Below are 24,022 nucleotides of genomic sequence, written 5' to 3'. Positions count from 1 at the left end.
AAGATAAAATCCTGTAATATATATATCTATATATTTATAAACATATACACACACTGTCTCTCTGTCACTGTCTCATACCTCTCCTTCATCACCCGGAAAAAAAAAAAAAGTTTCCTGAGAAAACATGTACAATTGTATTCTGCTGTATTTTGCTTCACCTTTAGGTAAAGATGGATTTCCCACCCAACACCAAGGAGGAGCACAGTCACTTTTTCACCATGGATTCTATTATCTTCTTGCCTGAAGAGCTTAGATCTATCCAACTGTGAAATAACTTGTCCCCATGTTATGCAACCTTGATAATTCTCTGTTTGGCATTACTCACAGATGCTCAGGGTGGGAGCACCACATCTAAAAAGGAAGGTAATAAGTTGAATGTACCACCACAACTTTAAAGAATTAAAAAAAAAAAAAATTATATTTCTTAGGAAGGTGTAAAATAAGAACACAGAAAAATTGTCTTTAAAATTTGATAAAGTGTCTTTGAAGAGAGTATGGGACATTTTGAAGAGCAAATCCCAGTTGACTGTGGAATTTTCCACTACGCAACTGAGCGTTTCATGCAGGCAGATAATTTTTTCCACTGTCTAGGCTCAGTAAGAAATCTAGTTTGTGTACACGTATACACATGCTCACACATTATGGAGATGTTAGAAGTATTGCCACAATTCAAAATGGTAGGTTGAAATGTACAGTTAACACAGTACTAAAATCTCTTTTCTTCAGTGACTGAATTTGGTATCTACCTTTGATAATCTAACACTTTAGAAGAAAATTTAATTCTGGCTGTGTTTTTGTTAAATGTCTTACTGGCTTGCAGAGGAAATCTCTTCTGCCTTCTCTTCCTTGTTCTGTATTTATAGGTTGGATTAATCATTTCAAAATGTTTGGGTTGAATTTTTCATTTAAGATGTGTAGGACATACATGATCCTTTCCATAGCCAAAGGCAACTGTAGGACATTGCAAACGTTTCAGTATTCTGTGCTTCACGGTTTCTTCTGTGTATTGTACAGGCATGTGTGAATGTGTCTGTGTGAATGACAGGGAACTCACATGGACAAGTGAGGCAGTAGAGATTTTTGCAAAGCCTGAACAACACCTGGGTTTGACCTTGACAACAGATTAAAGAAGTAGATTTTTGAGTTAAAGTGGCAATTGAATGAAGTTTGGAGCTATAAACAGAAAAAAAAGGGAAAAAAAAAAAAAAGAAAAGAGCCTCACTTGATTCTTTGTATGCTCAGAACAGGCTTTTGTACCCAGTTACCAATAAACAGAAATGCAACAGTTCCACCATTTTCTCTTAACCAGAACACACTTGACGACACTAAATATTCATTCCTCTGCTTGGGTCAAAATAGATACTACAGCCCATATCCTTCCAGGCATTCTCATCCTATCATCCTAAAATAGCATTTTATCCTTCTGCTTTCCTGTTGATATCATACGCAGAGTCTAACAATATCTTGAACATAGTCCAATTCTGACATTTCAAATGTGAGCAGATTTAGTCTGTTTTTCAGAATACTTTACACACAAAGATTAATCAGTAACCCTGCCCCAATCTCCAGCTAGATTTTTCACCTTGTTTCAAACCAATGTTTTAGACCAGGACACAGTTTACTATGAATACCAGTATATGAATACATAGTATACAAGAAGGAGAATGTATGTTAGTACTTGGAGTGGCTGGAAGCTGAGAAGTGGGCATGGCTTTGTATAAAGTTGATGAAATTTTGCAGATGGATAGTTAAATAGCAGCAACTATAAGAGCTGTGTTAAATGAATGCATACTGGTATTTGTATGGAGCCTGCAGCTAAGTCAGATTACAGTTTTTTGAGGAGAACGTGTCTCTGATTCCTCCCCCATGATGTCAGCTGGGCATTCCCGAGCACAGAAATGCCGGTGGACATACCCATCTCCAAGAGCTTTCTGATTTCCATCCTGTTCTTTTTCAAGAGTGATAACATATTCTCTAAAATAGTTTAAATGCTAGATGTTGTTGTTTCAATTGGTTCTGTAGAAAATCATCTTACTATATACAATATTTTTCATTCCTTCAATAATTTAAAAAACAGCTTGTTTTTACTGTCTTTCTGCTAAAATACTGAGAGCATTAGAACAGGTAAAATATAAATTTGACAGGCAAGAACATTTTAAAAGAATATAGTTCTCTGTTGCATTACACAATGCTGTTAACAATTATAAACACCAATTCCAAACATACTCTGAAAGGTTTTCAAGGAATTTGACAATTTACAATGTTCATCTATATAAAAGCGGCGTAATTTTATGAATTGACTAATTCAGACAATGACTTTTGGGACCACTGGAAACTTATTTCATCAAATTAGACCTATTGAGATCTCAGTTCAACAAGCTACCAGCTGTGGGAAGCCCATCTCCTGCACCAGTTGAGTTTCTTGAATCACTCAAATTGTTCTGCTGAGAGCGTGTGCTTAAATATTTTGCTGAGTCATGAACCGTACGTTTTTCTAACAGTATTTATGGTGTTAACTTACACTGATTAATCAGCAAGGTATTTAAGCATTTTATGAATAGATTAGATTTGCTCTAGAAAAGAATAAAGCACAAATAAATTCATATGCTAAATAGTGGTAGTTCACTAATAGCGGTAGTTCACTAATAGTGGTAGTTCACTAATAGTGGTAGTTCAGTGAACTAACAATGAATCACACTTGATTCATTGTTAGTTCAGTGAATACTATAGTGGGAGTGAAAAGTTGTTGTCACCTCGAAGGGGACTTCCACTTTGTGTATGACAAATATTTCTACTTCAATCCTCATCATCATCATAGCAAAGCCTGTGACCCATCACTTCAACACAATCACTAGTCTCTCTTAATTTGATTTTAGAGTTGAAGTCCCGAGGGACAAAATTAATAGTCTGCTGGAGACAATGCAAGTATTGTGAGGTCTTCCCCCATGAGAAAATGTAGTATGTAGTGAAGTACTTCAACATGGAAAATGGACTTTGTGACTTCTGCAAAGTCATAATCTTACTCTTAATGCTTTGGTAGTCTAATTAATGTAAATACCCGCATCTAAATAATTGCTTTGGGGTCATCTTAATTAGAACTTCCATCTTTTAATTGGCAGAGAGATTAATTAAGATATACCCTCAACCGTCTACTAAATATCCATTATATTTTATGAAGAATTATTCCAGATCTACTCAAATGCAGACCAAGAATACTAATCCTACTTCACCCTTCCACTCTGTCACTTGTAATGCTAAACAGAAAAACTTCCTTCCACGTATATGCTAAATCACAAATAAACTCTGGCACCTGGCTCTCTGCTTCTCCCAGGCATGGATGAGCTATGGAAGAACTGGCTGTCACCACTGTAACCCCTTCCTTGGATGAGCATTAGGTGTGTCCAAGCCTTGTCAACTGCCGCCAGCCCCTGGAAGAGGAACTGCAGGCCTGCAGCCATGGTAGGATGCCTGGGATACTCTCTGGCTTAAAGTATGGCTGATGTGAGGGGGTTTTATGCACAGAACATGTGAATTCTGATGGACTCCTCAAAATCAGCGCTATAATTTGGGACGAGTACATCTGCACTGAATCCTGGGGGAAAATGTGAAAGCCAAAAAAATTTGGAAGGTGGCAATTCCAGCCATGTGCCTCTGCAAGGTTTAAGACTTTCCGCACCTTTTTACAGCCAATCCTCGGTGCTGATGTTCAGCTTCTGTTCTTCAATTCAGATGGGGCTCTGGTAGAGCTCTTAGGACAAACTAAAGCCAGGCTGCTTTGGAGTGCACACAGCACTCATTCAGTCCAGGGAGAGGCATGCCTCTGCATAAAAATTGAATTTTTCTGATGAAAAATGAAATCTTAACTACCAACCTATGGCAAATAATTCCTCTTCTGCTACCAATCATGCAAAGAGCTCTCAAGATAGTCAGAGTGATTAAATGTAGTTGAAATGCTTGTGGAGCAAAGAGACTAGTTAGCAGATTTGTTGCCAAATCAGATACTTCTTGATTAAACACTAGAACAAAAAGTCAACATTTCCTCTTTCCAATAGGGATTCTGTCTTGTCCAGTCAACGTCAGATGAAAAATGTGCCCAAGAGTGTTGAGTTATACTTCAACAAATGGTGTCTTTTGAAATCCCATTTACACAGGAAGTGTGATCCCACCAGAACTCCTCCATCACCTTAGAGAAAGCCAGGAAAGCAGATGAGTTGAGATTGCTGCTAGAGGATATGGTTTCTATTAGTGTTTTCCTCAGAGGAGAATGTATAAATAACTCACTCATGGACTGGTACAATCTGTCAGGGGGGCAGCAGTTATATAAATATGTTCCTCCTGTTTCTCTCTCACCAAAAATAACCCATTTCTACCACAGCTGCATACAAAATTTAGGTAAGTTCGAAGGTAGGATTGAGACTTTTTTTGCACAACAGATTCAGACTTCTGCAGAACAGCTCAGAAACTGCAACTGTGTATAGTCTTTTTTTTTTTTTCTAATAAAACTGCACATGCCCTGCCATGAAAAGAAACACCTTTCTAGTGTTTCCTGCAAACACAGATTTAGAAACAAAAAATACATTACACTACCAGATAAAATTATGGAAAATATGCTGCTTAACCTGTGAAGCCAGGCACACTGTATTAACGTTGTATAGTAAAGAAATAGTATAAAACAAAACCACTATATTAATAAAAGTATATTTGCCTTCCAAATTATTTTGGTGATCCAATGAAGCCTGAATTAGCAATGTACCTTCATTACTGCACCGAAGTCAGGTCAGAATGTTTATTACTTTTAGGTCAGATCTTTATTACTTTTTCATTAAAAACAAAGCAAAGAATATTTTGTCTCACACTTTGCTAATCAAAAGAGATGACAGAGTTCAATGTATAGGATGTGACCCAGCTGGCTTTTTTTTTTTCCTCAATATTGAAATGCTGCTAAATGTTTACATTAAAAAGGTGCTAAAGCAACCTACCTGCACCTATCCTGCCCCAAGAAAATCTGTATGAAGAGTGACTCTAGACCACTAATTGTGGGGACAGAGGATATTGCTGTTGTAGGAGCAATGTGTGTGTGTGTACCTAAGTGTGTGTGAGACAGAGGGAGACCACACCTCTACTTTTCTGAAGTGCAGACTTGAGGAAAAAACAGAGAGGGGAAAAAACAAACACGAGAGGACATTTCACCCTGGCAGACCAACATAAAGAAGCTGTGAGCACTGTGAGCAGAGATGCTGCTGCTGCTTGTTTGATTCCTCCAGCATTCAGGGAAACATGTCTGTTTTCTTAAAAAAATCACAGGTCTGCTTCAAAGAGCCACCAGCCTTCAGCACACGTTTCTTCTCCTAAGCAGAACAGCCTGGAGAATCCTGAATGTGTCGCTGAATGCTCAGGTCAAAGGAGCAATTGTTGCTTCCAAGCTCTTGTCATCTAAGTGCCACTACTAAGACAAAGACCTCTGAAGGATCCTGGCAGTGGGGGACCACCCACAGGCCGTTTGAAGAAATAAAAGTAGTCCAATGAGGAGTGTAATTATATTTCCTTTTCTGAAATGGAGACATCTGTCCTGACCTCCTGATTGCCCAGAGTAATTCCATCATCGTTGCAACACGTTCATCTACCCTTGGGCAGCCTAAGGTGCTTTAACTGGAATGTTTCTCCCCAGGGAAATAAAATACAAGCAGATTGGGATTATGAGTGAAAGCCACTCATTAGAAATCTTCTCATCTACAACCTTCCCTCTCCTCTGGGTATAAATATCCCTTCTCCAGGCACTAAATCCTGCAGGGCAGTATCAGTATGTCACTGCGATGAGCTATAGCCAAGTGCGTGACTTACACTGGGCTGATCCCGTGAGGAGCTGTGGAATTGCTCTGCCACAACCCAGCTGTCCTGAAATGATATAACAGATAATAAAACTAAGACTGGTACTGAAGAAAAGTTACCCTTAGGAAATATGTATGGGACTATTTTTTGAAACAGAACCATAGCCTTCTTTAATTCCTCACCAAACAGAAAACATGTTCAAGCTAGAAGAGAAATAAGTAGCAGTTTCCAAAATCACCATTTTTCTGCTTAAAGACAGTTAGTGACAATCTATACATTTGTATGGATCTACACTTTTATGTAGGCTTTTGTCTGTCTTAAAGGACCTGGGTAAGTAAACAACAGCAATGTGAGAATGGAATATAGAATTGACATCATATAGATCCCCTTCCTTGGTATCACATAAACCAGAGGTTTTATGGTAGATAAGTCGTCTCCTGCATAGTCTTCAGTAAAAATAATTCTGGATATTACTCTACTGTCTTGTCTAAAAGAGAGGCAGAGCAAGGCTGGAACTAGTCTGAGACTCACACTTTGCGACTTGCCTATGGTAGCAGGCAGGAGGCAACTGAAGCAGCAATTTTGTGGGTACTTCCCTGCTCAGTGATGACTTCACTCAATCCATGCCAGATGGACCAGACAGCACGTTGAATGGCTACATCGCTGCACCCAGAGGCTCCAGCGATGAGGATGACCTCTTCAGGACCATTTGGGAGCTGCTTAGCATCTTGTAAGCACACACAGCTGAGCTCCAGACATCCTGTTTAGACCTTCCGGTTAAGAAGTTACAAGGAATCAACCACAGAAATCTGTTTGTTAACAGTTTGAAGAGGTCTCAGGTTCTGAAACCACCCACATCTCTTTTGTTCTGTTTTTGCTAAGCATAAAATGGTGTTTTGAAATAGAAATTCAGATTCTCCTTCTGCCAGGACTGCTTGATTTTGGTTAAAGCTGAAGAAAACTGAAAGCTAATTATTTCCTGCTTCAAGCACAATAGAGAGTTTATTGGAATGTTCCCTATAATCCTATCAGAAGTGTTATAGGAACTCAGTAACAAATGAACTGCCAATTAATTAAGTGCCATATAGACAGGCCACTCCAGAAATTGTTGTTTTTTTTTTCCTCCTCCTGCATCAAATCAGTTGTTACAAATCAGGAAGAAGGTATTCACTGGAGTTTAATTCAAAACATTATGATTGCAAAATATTTCACTCAGGGTGAAATTCATCCTTAGTAAATTAATGTTAAAAACTAAGTAGAAATATGATTAGTTCCACCGTTAAAATGTAATTTATTTGGGTACAGTTCTTGCACTTGCATTTTTTTTTATTATTTAGGCATTCTAAAAATGGGTAACATTAAATTGGAACTTCCGTCATTTTTAATAGGATTTTTAATAACATCTCTCCCTAATTGCATTTAAATTACATTTTAGAGCATTAACATTCATTCTTCATCAAGACAATCTGAAATACAACAGCATCTTTTTGTGTGTCAGGAGGGAAAAGAGAGTGATTGTTTTTTGCAGATGTTAGTAGTAGGATAAAGGGGCCAGTTTCAAACCATCTACGTGTTTGAAGCCAGTTTACTACAGGTGTTTTGGAATTGGAAGCTGTGCTCTGAAAGAAATCCATGTGGACACTTTTCTGCTTTACTCAGCTAAATACTCCGTGCAGTTGCAAGGCAAAAAAAATAGGCTGCTGCACAGTCTAAAGAAAACTGGCCTTATTCATTCAGTGACAGTACTAAGAAGATACTAAGGGATAAGGGTAAAATATATCAACTATGCTATGAAGATATCCCTTTGGGGTGCTCCGTGTTAAGTACGCCGTGGGGAGTGCATGAAAGGGGAGCGACCTGTTTGGTCTTGCTCTGGGACATCCACTGCCGGGTAGCAAGTGTACTGTGTGTTAATATCTCAGCTGCCCCATGTGCTAGATAAGGCAACTTATTGTGACACTTGTGTGGGGGTGCTCATAGGTGCAAAGAGAGGCCCAGGGCAGACATTCTTGAATTATCTGTGCTTCGGGTCTCTTGTTTTCCAGGAAGCTCTGCTGGCTTGTATACCTACATGCAGCCGCAAAATCTTGAAGACATCTACTGAGTTCCTGATGAGTGGAACTCATCAGGAGTCTCATCATTTTGCTCAAGCGAAGAAAAAGCCCTTAGGAATGGTGAAAAGAAAGGAAAATTTTTCCTTTGCTACCTAAAAACGTTTCATAAAGAACAATCAAAGACAAACAGAAGGATAGATGTAGATGTGTATGGTGTTTTATACCTGAGCTACAAGACTGAGGATACTGGAAATGCTGATTGGCACAACAACCCTGCTGCAGGCCATGCTAAGCCTTTACAATAACTTGGGGCATGATTTTGGATTTGCAAGGCAATATCAAGCATTCATTGAAATAGACATTGCTTGGAATATGGAATAAAACATCTGTGTAAGAAAATTTCCAGGGTCTTACTAACAAGGTGGAGATGAAAAACAACGAAAGAAAACAAACAAGCAAAAATTCCTCATTCCTAACACTCAAATTAAAAATGTGTCTTCTCATCTCAACAGACTGACGCTAGTGAAACAGATGACACTGATTCCTGAAGTCCCTCCAGCACAGAGCCAAGTAGCAAAGTTGTCTTTTAAAATAAGGCCATTTGCAAGCACATCCAAGAAGTATCACTGAACAACCAGGAAAACAAAAATCTGTTCCTTTTGTCCTGGTGTTGCAGGCTTTCCTGAGCCAGTCAGGTACTGACAGAAATGCGGCCTGGGATCCTAGAGCTAGAAAAAGGGAGGAGGCTGGACAGGAAGGCTGACGGTGTGGCAGAAGCAAACACTCTCTCAGTCTGCATTGCTCTTGCCCAAAGTCCTGCGGAGCCAGAGGGCTGCAAGAGGCAGGTGCTGCTTATTCTCCCCATGGAAAGAGCAAGGCTGAACATACCAAGTGCTCTGGGTAGGACAGCTAAACCCCAGGATCTGGTGCATCAGCATCCGTGTTTTATCCTCACAGTTACTTGGCTGTTCATGGCACTTTTAAGCTGAAGTTCCTGCATGGGAAGTCATTGTTAAAACATTTTTATCCCGGACCTGTGTTGCTGCCTGCTTTGACATGGAAGATACAGAGGTTTAGCTTAAAGCTATTGGTCTGTCTACCTTTATCTCCACTCACAGCAACCCCACCTTGAGCGTAAGTCTCAGCAGCTGGTAGATTTTGAAACATTGTGCACAGCCCTTGCTTTGAAGCTGATCCCTGGTAAGAAATAACTCATTGAAATCTCCCACTAAGGCACCGACTTCCCTCATCAAATATTCTTTATGAGTGTTCTTTATGATTTTCTTCCCCTATAATTTATACCGGAGAATATAATACTGAACAAAAATTAATAACAGCAGCCCCTGAACACACTGTGGTCAAACTGATCCAGCTTTTTGTTAATGGCCCTTGCGTCTGACTTACCATTGTGTCTGACTGCCTTCCAGTCATTTCTGTGTGCAGCCTGTGCTGTAGGCATGGCTGGAAAATCTTGTATTTGTTTAGAGAAGCAAAACTGGAAGAAAAAAAAAATCTCATGGGCAAATCCACAGAGGAAGAAACTTAGTAGCAAAACTACGAACTGGATTTAAAGTTTAATCCAGGATTTTAAGTATGTATTCTGTCTACAGTTTGGCATAACTGACAACTTTGATTGCCTGAGCCTTCACTAATGTTGGAGTAATGTGGAAAAATGACTAGATTGTTTTCTGAGATGAAGACTGCTTTGTTTGCTGGCATGCCCATATTCTTACTACATTTGCTTTCCATGATGGTGCCAGGTAAAAACAGGAAGAGATGAATATTTATAGGGAACAGAGCTTAGAGAGACACAGACAGAGGATTACACTGGCATTTCTATATATACCAGTTGGGGAGTGGCGGTCATATTCATCTCATAAAAGGCTGAAGCTTGTGAGCTGCAGGAGATCTAGCCTCAGCAGCTCTTCAGGTACCCATTATCCATGTGTTTCTTCAATTTAAAAAAAAAACATGGTTAAAAGGACTGTTTATACTGTTGCCACAGAAGACATTACTCATACACAGATATTAGTCATAAATGACGGAGCCCTTTATTAAAATTGCAGGCAGCTAAGTTTGGGGAGTTCATTGTCTTTTTTTTTTTCCTCTTATGAAGGGGCAATCAAAACGGCTGGTGCTTTTGGAGGGTATGTCTCAGTTGTGGTGCAGTCATGTCAACCAGGCTGTAACGAAGAATGACATTCTGGTCAGAGAAGGGCTGGTACTGTATTGTTTATCCGCATGGATTTCCATTGAATTAGTTCCATTTTAGTGTCTAGATATATTTGACACATCTATTTCAATTTTAAATGTACTGTCCAGAAGACTGCAAGTGTTGACAGTATTTAAAATGGCATTTTAAAGACAAAAGACACCCATGTTAGGGAGAAGTGATGGCTTAAGAGAATGACACCAGAATGACACCAATTAGCTTATGAAATAAGAGCAACCTTGTAATGGACATGTACAATAACAGGGTCACTTGTTACCTTTTGAATAACTGGGCTAATTGATTATACAGTTAGATTATAGCCTGATCCAAGGCATAAATCAGAGGACTTTTGTTTGAATCGCAGCATGTCTTTTAAGAAAAAAAAAATCCCAACTTTATTTTTACATCATCTCGAAATCCTTAAGAAATTCAGGAAAGGCTGCCAATAATATGAAATATGAAAGACATGCTCTTTCCCTTTGTCTCTCTGTCTCTCTTGCTTTAGAGATACAGAAGACTGCATTGAAGAGAGTCTGCAGTTCTTTCCCTGGTAGCAAAGAGGAGCTGCTCCAGCTGAGAATTGGTGTACTAGAGGTAAGCAAGACTCAGCTGGGAAGGAAACATCCTCTGTAACACCATCAAGTGATAAAAGCTATGGGCTCTGGATTTTACTAGCCTTTTAATCTCTTGTTTTTCAACCTTTTGAAGAAAAAGCTTCACATATTTTTGAGCCCACTGGCACGTCCTTATGAACTGTTAAGAGTGTAAAAGAATTTTGTGCTGCACTTTGTGTAACTTAAATTCACTATGAATGCTTGTGGGAAGAGCAAGCCTGGGACCAGAGATAAAACTGATAGAAAGAGACCTGCTAGAGATAACTGTGTAGAGCTCCAAGACTCCACAGTGGGCAGTAGTTGGTATCTTACATTGGATCATAAATTATTTCAATCACTTTCACTCAGTCCCCCGTGCAGCCTTACAATTAAAAAATACATTATTATCCCCCTCAAAAACCCATCAGAGGTAGCAAGAGGAGAAACTATTACTTATTAGACTGGATGGATACAGTAGGGAAAACCAAAGTTGCTCTTCAGGTCTTGATGGAAAGTGGGTAGAAATTTTGGTGACTTCTGGGTTCTGAATGTCAGTATGCACACTGTTAGATGGTCTTTCTGTTTTAATTCATTTGAACAGTTAGTAGATCTGATGAAATACTGAGGCTAAAATTAACTGAAATATTCTAAAATGGTATAGAATTTACATTCATGCAATTACAATTGGCTTTTCCCCAGGTATGCCCATTTTTTTTTAAGCCCTAGCACTGCCCTCCTTGTTTCTAAAGGATTTTCAACAATGCTGCGAAGCCCATCGAGAAGTTCTGACGTACTGTCACAGAACTCTACAGTAATCAGAGGTGTTTTTCATTACTGGAAAGTAACCCTGGGAATGACTAGAAATAACTATAACATTGTGTTTAATTTTGTGTGAAATTCATTGTATGCATTTGAAAAACGAGTGCGTTGGTTACACATATTAAAGTGTAGATTACTGAAAAAGAAGATGTTACTATTAATCAGTATTTTCTTAAGCCTTGGTAATGCAAATTCAACAATGAGTGCAAATAAGCGAAAGTAAAAGCATTGGTGTCCTTATCAAAACAGAGAAGCTGCCAAATCTGACATCAAAGCAGTCCCTGCTCAGTGGCTACCCAATGACAACAATTTGGCCCCTTGAACACAAAATACAGAGTAACCGGGATTGAAAACAACCAGGCACTGACAGTGCACAGCAGACAAAGGTGAGGAGTCCCTGACCAAAAAAAGACGCGTGTGTGTGAAAATGTGCATTTCTCTGCAGGTCTTTGCAAGTATCAAAGTTCCATGTTTCACTGTATAGAATAAAAGGACAAAAAATCTAAGGCTTGTGATCATGAGTTTTAAAATGTTTGAGACCCGTAACACTTTTGTTTGAAGACGCAAACTACTGCAGCACTTTCATATTTGTGATACACCACCCAGTGTTATTTGGACATCATCAAATCATTTTACAGTCTCAAAATATTTTTCAGAGATACAGCCTGAAATTGGAAGATGATGTTCAGGTATTTTTTTTCCTCTAGCATGTGGCAATTATGATGAATCAGAGTTTATTCTGTGCTCTGTTGATCACCATAGTAACCTGTACTCCCTGCATTTAATAGGAAACAAAAAGTTATTTACTTGACAGGGATGGAGTTCTGGGAAGCACTGGTTTACGAACACTGGCAAAATATTTTAATGGCACTATTTGCTTCTCAGGTGGTTATGTGTACCTGTAATTGGATCTTCATCTGTCATACAGACTTCACAAGAAGAAATTTATTGTAGTGAAAATTCATTAATTAGGAACACAGCTATTTTCTACTCTTATCTGTCATTATATAAAGTTAGACAGGACCCTATTCAGTCCAAACTATTTACATATACGTAAAGCATAGTAAAGGTACATTGCTAGCCTGTTTGGCTTGTTTTGTATTCTCAGGAACCAAAGAGATTCCTAAACTGCAAACAAGAGATAGCAATTGCTTACTGGTACTGAATGAAATCATTGCCATTTAGCATCAGACCTCTTCAGGTCTTTTTTTTTTTTCCCATCCAAAACTGTGACATTGCCTGTCAAATTTTAATAGTTCCTTTGGTGGTACAAATTGATTTATTTTATGAAATGACTTTCTTTTAGCAGGTTAATGGATCTTTCTGACTGGTTACTCTTAACATGAGATACTGACCTGGTTCTTAAAAGTGGCCTCGCATAATGCAGAGATGGCACAGGGGCGATAACTGGCATCCACTGTGGGGCAGAGGAAGCTGAGGGGAGCTGAAGAGCTAATTCTGCCCAGCCCCTTGCTCTGTGGGACTCAGGCACCAAATCTGGCTTCTAAATGAACTGCTCCTTCAGCAAAATTTAGAGTGCAAGCTGTGTGGAAACTAGGGCGATCGCCCGTGCAGTTTTCCTTTGTGAAGAGAGTTTCTGCATTTTCAGTCCCCTGTTGGAAACTTCCCATAATATGACATAATCTCAGAGAAGTTGATAAAGCAATTCATCAGGAGAAGATACAGCCATTACATTTCTAACCACCTCTAGCCGCAATGAATCGTTCGTTATTGAACTTCATTATTACAATCACACATTACTGAGGAAGTCTCCAGTCCCTCAAGCATTTGTGTATTCTACCTACCTTTTGTTAGACATTTTATCATGCTGCAGTGAACCGTATTTTACAACGCATACAAATTTAAAGCTTATATTTCACTAGTTCTGTAGGGACCGTTTTACCCAGAAGGGTGCAGTTCTTCCTTCTATCTCAGGAAAAAATCTGATTTTAACTCTGAGACATTAAAATGTCCTGAAAAAAATGATGGTAGAACCATTTATTAATTCAAAACTTTTACTTTACTGGGATCACAGGGCTAACAGTCAGTATAGTTATTTCATATACTTAAATAGACATTATCTCCTGTAGTAGCAGAAGCAATCAGTACTAAGCATCAAACAGTATGTGTGTATTAATTGTACAAAAATACCCTTTCACATTCATATTATCAAATATGTTTTTCTAACCTCTATTCTTAGGAATGCAATTTGGAGGATGTGCATATGTGTGAAATGAGCTATTATTAACACTTCAGCTGTGTGTGTGTTGTCACTGCAGGCTACCAGTTTTGCTGAAGTAATAATTTGGTCATATCAGAGGATGGAAAATAGGATCTTCAAAGCACTAGTCAGAAGGAATTACTGAGTAAGCCCATCGTGTGGTTTTTGTTTTTGTCTTTTTCCTGCTAAGAGATTAAACATCATACCTGGATATTATCTCATAAATACCACACACAGAATACTTATGAGACAGATAAGGGAGGACTGCTAGCACATGCAAAAATCAGAGACACTGGAAGTTAGGAAATGTTACCTGTGATGACAGATGCATTTTTCTAGCATAATGAGCTACTGGGAATGCAGTAGTTTTGCTCTACTAAACAGTTCTTCAAAAGATTGGTGATGGTTTTTGTTCTAAAATCCTGCAGAAGAGAGGGGCCTGGGAATGGTGTGTTTGATGGTTTAATTTTGGAGACTAGGTTCAGATTTTTGAGCAGCTTTTATAGCAAGCTAACACTGTATCGTGTCTACTTGAAATGCTAATGTAAATGTAAAGATACAGAAACCTTATTTTCAAAATTATTTAAAGCAAGTCTATTTAGGCAGGTGCACAAAGAGACTGGTTTGTACGAGGTATGCTCCAAAATGGCCAACACAAATCAGTTCTACACAGGAACCATACAGGTATGGCTAAGCTATTACGCCCCACTGTGCTTCCTTGAATGTCAGGATCAGCCCAAGTGCTTTAGCCAAGTGCAGTATCACTGAAGTGTACCTTACCTCCTGCAGAAGTAATCGCTACTAGGCATCAAACAGTACGTGGGTATTAATTGTACAAAAAGGCGTTCGCATTCATATTATCAAAACCATTTTTTCTAACTTGTATTTTTAGGAATGCAATTTGGAAGATGTGCGTATGTGAAATGACTGCAAGAATCCCACGAAGCTCAACAAGGAGAAGTACAGAGTCCTACGAGTCCTGGTGGACGTGAGGTTGAACACAAGTAAGCAATGTGCCCACAGTACTCTTGGCTGCATTAGGCAAAGTATCTGCAGCAGGTGAAGAGAGGAGCTCCTTCCTCTCTACTCAGACCTGGTGAGGCCACACCTGGAGTGCTGTGTCCAGTTCTGGGCTCCCCACTACAAGAGAGACCTAGACATAATGGGAAGGGTCCAATGTAGGGCCACCAAGATCAATGAACTGGAGTACCTCTCCTATGAGGAGAGGTTGAGATGGTTGGGATTATTCAGCCTGGAGAACATGAGGCTCAGGGGGTTCTTAGCAGTTACAAATACCTATGAAAATGCTATTTTCAGTGCTGCCCAGCAGCAGGACAGGAGGCAATGGGCACAAACTAGAATACAAGAGGTTCCGTCTGAACACCAGGAAGCACTTCTTTACTGTGTGGGTGATAGAGCCCTGGCACAGGATGCACAGAGACAGTGTGGGGTCTCCCTCCCTAGAGATATTCAAAAGCTGCATGGATGTGGTCCTGGGCAACCTGCTCTGGGTGTCCCTGCTTAAGCAGGGATGGGACCAGATGGCTTCCAGAGGCCCCTTCCAACCTTAACCATTCTGTGATTGTGATCACAAGACTCATGCCTGAGTAAGAGCAGAGGCAGGTAGAATTTTCATTTGCCCTCAAATCTTTATGGGTATACAAATATTTACCTTTTAAAGAGATGTGGCGCATTTAAGTAATTTCATATTGGATAGAACATGAAGATCTTGGATAGGAGACTGCCTAAGTGTAAAGCATTAGATCATTAATGCATAGTTCATGCTTCTAGTTTCTGATGACCAATGTATGCAAGTATGCTTTTTCTAGAAAAGAATCATTTCTGAGGTAATGGTGAACAGCTGGTAGAGAATTTATATGAGTTGTACATAATATACACATTGAAGAATTTGCATAGATTATTTCATTTCCTTCTTAAATGTCATAAGTAGAGATCACTGGTGAGTGATACCACGTACAATCCACCTTTTGTTAAGTTACATAGAGCCACAGTACGTTGATCACACATACCAAATAGAAGACTTTAGCTCAAGAAAAGAAATATAATTGTGGAATGGATTTGCTTGCACAAATTAATGGGAAGATTTCCACCAAAGCAAGAACGTATGTCACGGTAATATTGATTTTGGTATAGCCACCTCTTAAAATACAGGCTTTACAGAGTCAATAGTGCCTTGATTTAGGTTCTAACCCAACCCAGAAGTCTCAAATTCAGTTCTATCCGCTTATTATTGATTTGTCTGGCATAGTGTGGGTGGTTGTTGTTGTTGTTTTTTTCCAGAAATGCTTTTCTGCTCTCAAATTTTAGCTAGCTCTCCCAGAAGAATGTCTAATACAGTCACAAAGAGCAATTATATTCCTTACAAGTGAACTATTGATGATCATAATAAAAAGGAAAGACAGAAGTCATGTCAGTTTAGCTTCTGTCAGGACCTTAGAGTGCTCCCTCATTCAAAAACACTTATGTAATCAACAAGCAACAAGTAATAAGTTGCAAAATATGAGCAGCCCTTTATTTCCTATCAGGTAAGATAACAACTTTGTAAAGCTGTGCTATTTTTAAGGAATAAAAGACCTTATAACTATCACCAAGACATCAGTTCTTTGCTATTCTACTATCATACCTCTTTTTTTTTTCTCCCCTGCTACCTGACATTTAAATGCCTATAATTTTAGACATCAGGACCACATACCTGCAAAAAATTTCACCAGCAGTGAGTTGAAAGACATTATTGCTGCCATTTGTAGACAGCAGTTTCACCCAATGTGCATCTTCAGCACCTTCTTTGTCTTTCCTTGGGGTGGGGGGCAAGATGATGGAGCACAAAGAGACAGCGCAGCTTCTTTAATAAGCCCTAACAATTTTGCTTTGATTAAATTTGTACAGTGAAATTGAAATCCTTTGGGTAGGAGTTGATGAATCATAGAGGAAATCAAGAGAGGAAATAAAGCCATGGTTAGAAGAGATTAAACAAGCCATAAAGTTTTCAATAAAAGTAGCACTTAAGAACTAGAAAAAGACATATGTATGTGATTGTACAGGGTGAAAATGTATGTGTGTGCAGGAGGAAAGGGAAGGGCAAATTTGTCTGGGGAGTAAATCCATTTAGGTCATTATGGTTCAATATGGCCATGATCCAAAAAAACACTTGAGCATATGTTTGATTTTAACATGTGACTGGCTGTCTTGAAACCTCAGCTCTGCTCACTTGTCAGGCTCAGGCTTAAGTGATTTCATCCTAGCCGGGCTCCTCTGCTGAATTATGTCAGCCCACTGCAAAGCCCAGAAGCCAACGGAAAGTTCAAAATAGCTTTGGATTGGGTATATCTATGTGAAGAATCTTTTTTTTCTGTACACAACACCCTCTGCTTTCCAGCAGAAGTATGCTTACATGAAGCTGGAGGATGAGGAATGGCTGTGGCAGTCAGAGGGGCTGTGACACTGGCACTCTGTGAGCTTCTAATTTCTGCAGAACCGCACTGATATGATGTGTGAGGTGGCACAGGAAAAGCCGTGCCTGTGCTTGCAAGCTGCAGGGTTGGAGTGAGGAAGGGCTGACTCAGGGCAGGCGGTGGTGCAAGGTTCCCCAAGCAGGAGGCAGAGCATCTCCTCCTGGCTCCTGGGGCACAAGCAGGGTCTCCCAGGGGTCCCTGTGAAGACAACTGATCCTGCACTCATTAGCTGTTGATGACAAGGAATGGGGTCTTTGATTGTTCTTTCTACCCCAAGTTTTGTGGGGATTTCTGGCCAGGGCAGAGGAATGACTTTGGGCAAAGTCTGACCAAGACCATGGTTCTGGACCACTAATTTGAGCCACTTAACTTGGGAAAAGAGTGCACGTTTAAATCTCGTGTATTTTTCCCTATCTTCTCATCCCCAGAAGTCTACTTTGCTTCCCCTCTAAGTTCCAATTTTCTACTTCCTAGAGCAGAAAGAAATACCATTTTGGCTTTTCAAAAATGAAAAAAGTAGAAAAGATATATACACAATACTTGTCAGTGTCACCAGGTACCGTAATATTTATTTTTCTAAACTCTATTTCCTGGAGAAATGGGAATACAGAAGACTCACAGCTTTCATTGAACAATAAAAGTTAATTTCTAGTTCTCAAGGTTTCACAAAAAAGCATTAAAGCATGATTCTTGCAATGTCACCACAAATATCACATGGACTTTTTGGATTTTTGCTTACTTCTGATCTCACTCTCGGAGGATGCAACAATTCACTTATACAAGCAATTTGCAGAATGGGAATCTGTTTATCTAATATGCCACAGACTTTTTTTTTTTTTCCTCCTAGGAAACCACATTGATACAGAAGAGCAAACATCTATATTTTCATATGACCAAAATGTTTAAAAGCTATTTTAGAATTCCTGCATTTTAAAAAAGCTACTATTAAATGGTTTCTTTGAAGCAATTCAGAAGTTCAAAATCAAAAACTGTCTTTTTCAGCACCTTTATGTTTCATTTACTGTCAAACTCTCAGTCAGCAGGATGAGGTGACTGATAATTATTCAGGGTTGCCAATTAACCTACTTAGCAGGTCACATAGGTAACTGGCATAGATTGTGTCAAATCTCATTATTGGGATAATAATTTAATCAGCCCAGTGCATTCACTGAAGGCCAGAGAATAAATTAAACAGGAAAATAAAATCAGTACTTAGATATTATATTTAAAAACATGAAAACACGGTTTCTCATGAAATTATAAATCATACTACTTGCTAGTAGAAACCCGATAAAAGAAAGAGAAGGGTGGTCTTTGGTGGTTTAGAGGGTGTTTTTTTTCAATCATAATATCCAACATGACAAAAAATACCGTATGTTACCTTGCTTTTATGAATGAAAAATAATTTCATACAAAGAAGCCATGAAAATATGTATTATTCGTTCATGTTTAGACAGCCATGCAATGTAGCACCATGCAATTGTCCTTAATGCAATGTTACAGAGCAGGACTGCCCAAGTGTATCTGTTTTCTGATTGTTCTGTGGAAAACAATCCTCTTCGCCCCTTTCTTATGCATCCCAGCCTTGTCCAGTTCTTCATGCCTGGCTTTAAAGCAAAGCCCAAGGAATTTCAAGTAAAAAAAAAAAAATCTCAGAAAGAATAAAATAATATTGCTGGATTGAAGGATGGACAGGAGAGAAGAAAAATTACAGTAAGTGCAATTGTCAAAGTCATAGAGTCAGTGAAAAGGCTGTGCTTTCTCAGTACAGTAATGCTCTACACTTAGAAAGTGTCTGAGCAAATAGGAGGTAGGAGGAATGGAATCTGTCTGGAAAAAGAAAAACATTTTCTGGGCAGATAAAGAAATGCTAGCAGGAATAATAACATTCTTAAAAATGAGTTTGAATATAAAATACATATTTAAATTGGCTTCAAAGAGAGGAACAAACTCTACCAGGAATTACTGGAGTTCAAGTATTACACATATAGTCTGGAGAAAAAAAATACCATGACTTGTGACAGGACCTGCATGTGTGAGTTGTGAGGAGCCCCACAGCACCGACAGAAGTACCTGCAAAACTCAGGGAAAGACCCGAGTATGGTCAGTGTGCCCCTGTCTTCCTAGTATATAGCAATGGTTTACTGTCTACCAGAACAAGAGGGTTATAAAAGAAGACATCACTCCTCCGAGTAGTGGATCATTCAGTTTAAACATATAGGTCTTATGGTCAAGAATTACAGCTTACCAAGGACTCCAGCTCCAGGACGTGCAATTTATTCAGTCAGTAGGAAAAAAAAGAGGATGGAAAAAAAAAAAAAGACGATCACAGCAGCTCATCATAGGCCTGCAAAATAAAAACAGCCGGCATGCAAGGATAGCCAGCATGTCAGCAATGAATGCTGATCTCAACTAGCTTTTTTTTTTTTTTTGAATAACAATAAGCAAGAATACATGCTTAAGTTGCTAGATGTGACCTAGACCGCTCATGTTGTCAAATGTATTATTTTGAATCATAAATTGTCTTCCTACTGAAACAGCATACATTATAGCAGAAAGGTTGAGCATATATATCACAGTCCTGGAACTATACAAACAGCATGTAGCTCCTAAATGTCTATTTTAACTTCTGCCTACAGAATATAAATGCTATAGTAGTCAATAACAGATTTGAATTTAAAAATAAGAAAGACTAAAGTAAGCCAGCACTATTTATGGATGCTACCTCCTACCTCAAGACTGCCAGATAACAGGAACAGCTTGCAGAGGAAAAAACACTTTCACCTAATTAGTACAAAGCATAACATTAATGAGTTAAACTTTCTCATTAAAACTCTCCCTGATAAAGAAAGCAACAAGCTTCAAGATTATCATGTTTTGTTGTGCTTTTTTTTTTTTTTTTTTTTGCTCGTGGTGATGGTGGTAGGGGTTGGCTGGGTTTTTTTTGAACATAAAGCAGAAGCCCAAAAATACCAGGTATGTTCAGAGTAAGGGTCTCAGGAGGTGTCAGCTAGTCTAAATGAACTTACATTGTGCTAGACGTTTGGAGGCTAGACTCCAGCTGCCAGCAGTCACTAATTTCTGTGGGCAGAAGGCCCACAGCTCCCATTCTACTTTTCCAATTCCTCTGAACATTTCCAGTGTCTTCAGATGACTGGTAATTTTCATATATTATGTGCTAAGGTTACAAATTGGTAATCAAATTACACAGGCTACAATCACAATAAAGAGTGATGGTAGATAAAGAAACTCAATTAGAATACTGAATATTTCACTATCTAGCTATCTAGATCAATCCAATTTTACAAATGCTTCAATAAGGGCATGTCTAGAGAGCTGTCACAGAAGCAATCATACATTTCTATGTGCCTCAGAAGTTACCTTAAAGCAATAATATAGCCGAGGCAGCATGGTTCCCATACTGTGAAGTCAGGACATATTCTCAGTGGGGTTCAAGTCTGGATGGAGCTAAGACCAAGAGAGAGGAACGATATGGGTAAAAGCATCAGTAAGAAACTTTTTGTTCCCCTTTCATTTATTAAATTTTCAATTTTTTAAAAACATTATATTTTTCATTGATCTCTCATTTATATTTCAGTCTGCAGTTGTCATAACCCCATTGTATTGTTGTCATAGCACCCTTTTACAACTCTTTTTTTTAAAAAGGTGCTTTCCAGTGACACTATTATTTCTTCCATTGACAATGATTGCCTACGGATTTGTTGCACAAACTCAATGGGAAGAAGTACTAGCTGATATTCAAGTATGGTAACACAATACAGTATTTTGGACACATCTGGATCAGTTAAAAATTCATTCATCCCCCTAAGAGCATCCAGTCTTGACTACTCCTGTTCAGTGCTTATCTTTTTCATCCCTTTCCTTACTCAGACTAATACTGACTTAACGCCTATCCCCGTATATAGGTGATGCTTAATTGCTAGTGTGCTTGCAGCAAATTGAACCATCTAATTCCCCCAGGGACAGTTGTGGGGGGAGGGCTTTTTCTTTTTCCTCTGGTGAAAATTATGACTGCTCACGGATGCTCGTTTCCACTGAAGAGAAAAAGCAGACAGCTTCCAGCTTCTAATGAGAAGGGGGAGAGATGGGGGAGGCTCTGAGCATCCCCAGGGTTGGTGCAGCTCCTCTACAAGGAAGGTGCTGGGATGCTCTCCAGGGTCTGTCCCCCACCCCTGAACTAAACGTGCTGGGATCTGGGGGCATGGGAGCTGCTGCTGCATGGCCTCTTTGCCTTACCACACCCAGCTCTCTCTTGCACCCCCTCCTCATGGAATGCTTTCTCATGGGGTACCCACTGGGACCCGTACCTGAGCATCCAGCTGAATGCCAGGCCGGGAGAGCAAATGGGAGGCTGCATCTTTTTTCCCCATCTTGATTGCCTGCTTTCTGGGCAGCAGAAGTGGTTTTAAATCACTGTAAGCTGCAAAGAACCCCGACCGCTCTATCCCACTCCCCGGGCAAGCATTTTATCACTAGGTTGTATTTTTTTCCAAATAGATACTATATATTATACTCAGAGAACACTAATCCCACTTCAAGCCCTGGTGAGAAGAGTAGCATTGGAAACTTGGTCTAGGACACAAATTAGTCCCATATAACTTCCCACACAGAAAGGTTCACTGGCTGCCTGCATCTGTGCTGGGCTCTTCTGGCTTCAGAAATGACAAGTCTTTTGGTTTAGGACTGCAGAATATGGATGATTTTTGTTTGCCTCTGCGGCTTTCCCACTGCTCACAGAAGAAAGCCTTTATCTTTCAGTAAATGTGCAACTGAACTAATAGATTGTCAGCAATTCATTGCAAAAGGACAGTTTACTGTCCAAGATAACTCTGTAGATTCACAAGTGTAACAGTCTGCAATAAAATGTGGAACATTTTAAATGTAGCACAGTGATTAACCATGGGATTTCCATAATAATCATCGTTTAGCGAATGCACGAATAGAATAAATGCAATATTGAAGCAAATAAATGACCTCTGACACAAAAAATGGCTTGCATTTCATATTACTTTACTTAGCTGCTCCGTCCTTCCCCCACAAAACAGAAGCGTTATTGACAAAATGTACTCTGGTAATTTAGTCTGTAGACTTAAAGAATGTGCAGCTCTGGGAAAAAATGAATTACGGGTTCTATTTGTAAGATGAGGAATGGCATGTAATAACTTAATGAACAGGAAGTTTATTAGTTGTTAAAGAGAGAACTAATGGAATGCATTGTTTATCAATCTTTTTTTTTTTTTTTAACTTGAAGATGTTATTCAGGTGGGTAAGTGCCACATCCATTATGTGTTTGTTATCTTATTAATACAAATATGCTCTAAAGCATGTGCTAGATTCTCAAAAAGGTACAAAAATGTATCTCAGATTTTAATTTAATGTGTATTTGATCAGTGAGTTTTTCTCTATAATAACCCAAGTCATTACAATTTCTAGTCAGATATCTGGCCAGCAAAAAATTTCACTTGAACACAGGAGCTACCAGCTTACATCATCAGAGGTTGCAGCCCTCTGCTCCCTGTACATGCTGTATTCATCAAAATGGTGAAGGGAAATAAATGCACATGCTATCATGGTGACAGCCTTTTTTCAATAGCTGTTTAGTGCTCTATAGACACAAATACAAAAGGATGGTAACAAGAAACATGTAGAGAAACCACTCACATAAAATGTAAGGATCAAATCCTTGCCTGTTTGAGAAATTTCCTTCTCAACAGAAGTAAAGAATAGGGATTTATCTCAGCTACAGTTGCTCGTGGACTTGTTTATTTTGCATATTTGAATGATTTGCCTCAAAATTTTTTGGATCATGGTATGTATGTGTGAATATGCAAAATATTGTCAATAAAGTGATCTAAAATGTGTTATGATGCTTCTCTCAGTCTTAGCTGATATTATATCTTTATGAACACAACACAACAAATAGAATTGAGCCCTAGATAAATATATAACATATGTGCAGGTAACAAAAATAGACTGAGGGCAGGAAATTCAAGTCAATGTATATGAAGGTATAAGCAGAAAAAAGCAATAAAGTTCTGCACTATCAGCCCCAATATTTCATGTTCTGCATAGATCTTCAGGTAATTTTAACCCTGCAATGAATTTATCTGTTTGCTTTCATTCTCTATTCCAAAGATGAAAATAAGCAAAGAAGGAAAACCTGCATTAATCTGTGCGCTAGTAGGTTGTTGTGGGTGGGTCTTTTTTGCTATATTGTTTTGTCATACAGACAGCCCAGCAGCAGATGTCTTATGTATATTTAGCTGTATAAAGACCAGTCACAGCCACTCCACTCAAACAGGTAACAGGAATGCTACTGACATTAGAGCAATTCAATATATTTGTTTTCTTTACCAATTTACATTTCACCTCAGAAGCTCAATACAATGGGATTTTGAACCATTTATGCTGAGCACAACTGGAAGGCCAGTAATCCAGTTATTTGATTTTCTTGCTGAAGAGAACAGAAGTCCGGGAAAGCCGTCTTTCCCTCATGCTGGTGAGCAAGCTGCAGGCCTGCATTAGGCTTTAAGCTTCCTGTGTAAAACATACCCCAAGGGCAGCAGAAGGCCACTTAAATACAGCTTGGAGGGCATAAGTGGGACATGGCTGTGACACGCTGGCTTTCTGCCCAGGAATAAATTTTCACCATTACCATCAAACACTCATCCCGAAGCTCTTATACTGAAATTAAATGCCATCTATCAAATGAATAAACAATAATAAATTAAAGCAGCGTGAGTAAATTAAAAAAATAAATTGCAGTAATTTATACTGCGGATCATCTATTCTGGATTGCT

At 39.0% G+C, this 24,022-nt stretch overlaps 1 protein-coding gene and 1 long non-coding RNA gene across 47 annotated transcripts in view; one reads left to right on the top strand and one right to left on the bottom strand.

Moving 5' to 3' along the window:
• The window catches only part of LOC310880988, a 56,983-nt gene extending 46,268 nt beyond the window's left edge, over window positions 1-10,715 (top strand). Inside the window, exons 10-12 of the long non-coding RNA XR_014572033.1 lie at window positions 165-363; window positions 3,332-3,459; window positions 10,601-10,715. This is a non-coding gene — a long non-coding RNA (uncharacterized lncRNA). The remainder of the gene's footprint in view (window positions 1-164; window positions 364-3,331; window positions 3,460-10,600) is intronic.
• Window positions 1-24,022, bottom strand: part of LOC310880987 (uncharacterized protein) — a 111,982-nt gene that overhangs the window by 46,216 nt on the left and 41,744 nt on the right. For 3 of the 46 annotated variants that reach the window (XM_083797584.1, XM_083797574.1, XM_083797601.1), the window contains 3 exons: window positions 19,450-19,548; window positions 16,442-16,648; window positions 9,288-9,378 (listed from right to left, as the gene is read on the bottom strand). The exons of 27 other annotated variants lie outside the window; for them this stretch is intronic. In XM_083797584.1, the coding sequence (XP_083653710.1) occupies window positions 19,482-19,548 (67 nt within the window). In that variant the 3' untranslated portion in view covers window positions 9,288-9,378; window positions 16,442-16,648; window positions 19,450-19,481. 16 more of the 46 variants (XM_083797595.1, XM_083797575.1, XM_083797602.1 and 13 more) reach the window with 9 other exon arrangements.

This window comes from Anser anser, assembly GCF_964211835.1.
Source record: "Anser anser genome assembly, chromosome: 13".
In the NCBI taxonomy this organism is placed as follows: Eukaryota; Metazoa; Chordata; class Aves; order Anseriformes; family Anatidae; genus Anser; species Anser anser.
Note: the sequence above shows the minus strand (reverse complement) of the source record. Positions and strands in the feature narration are given on the sequence as shown.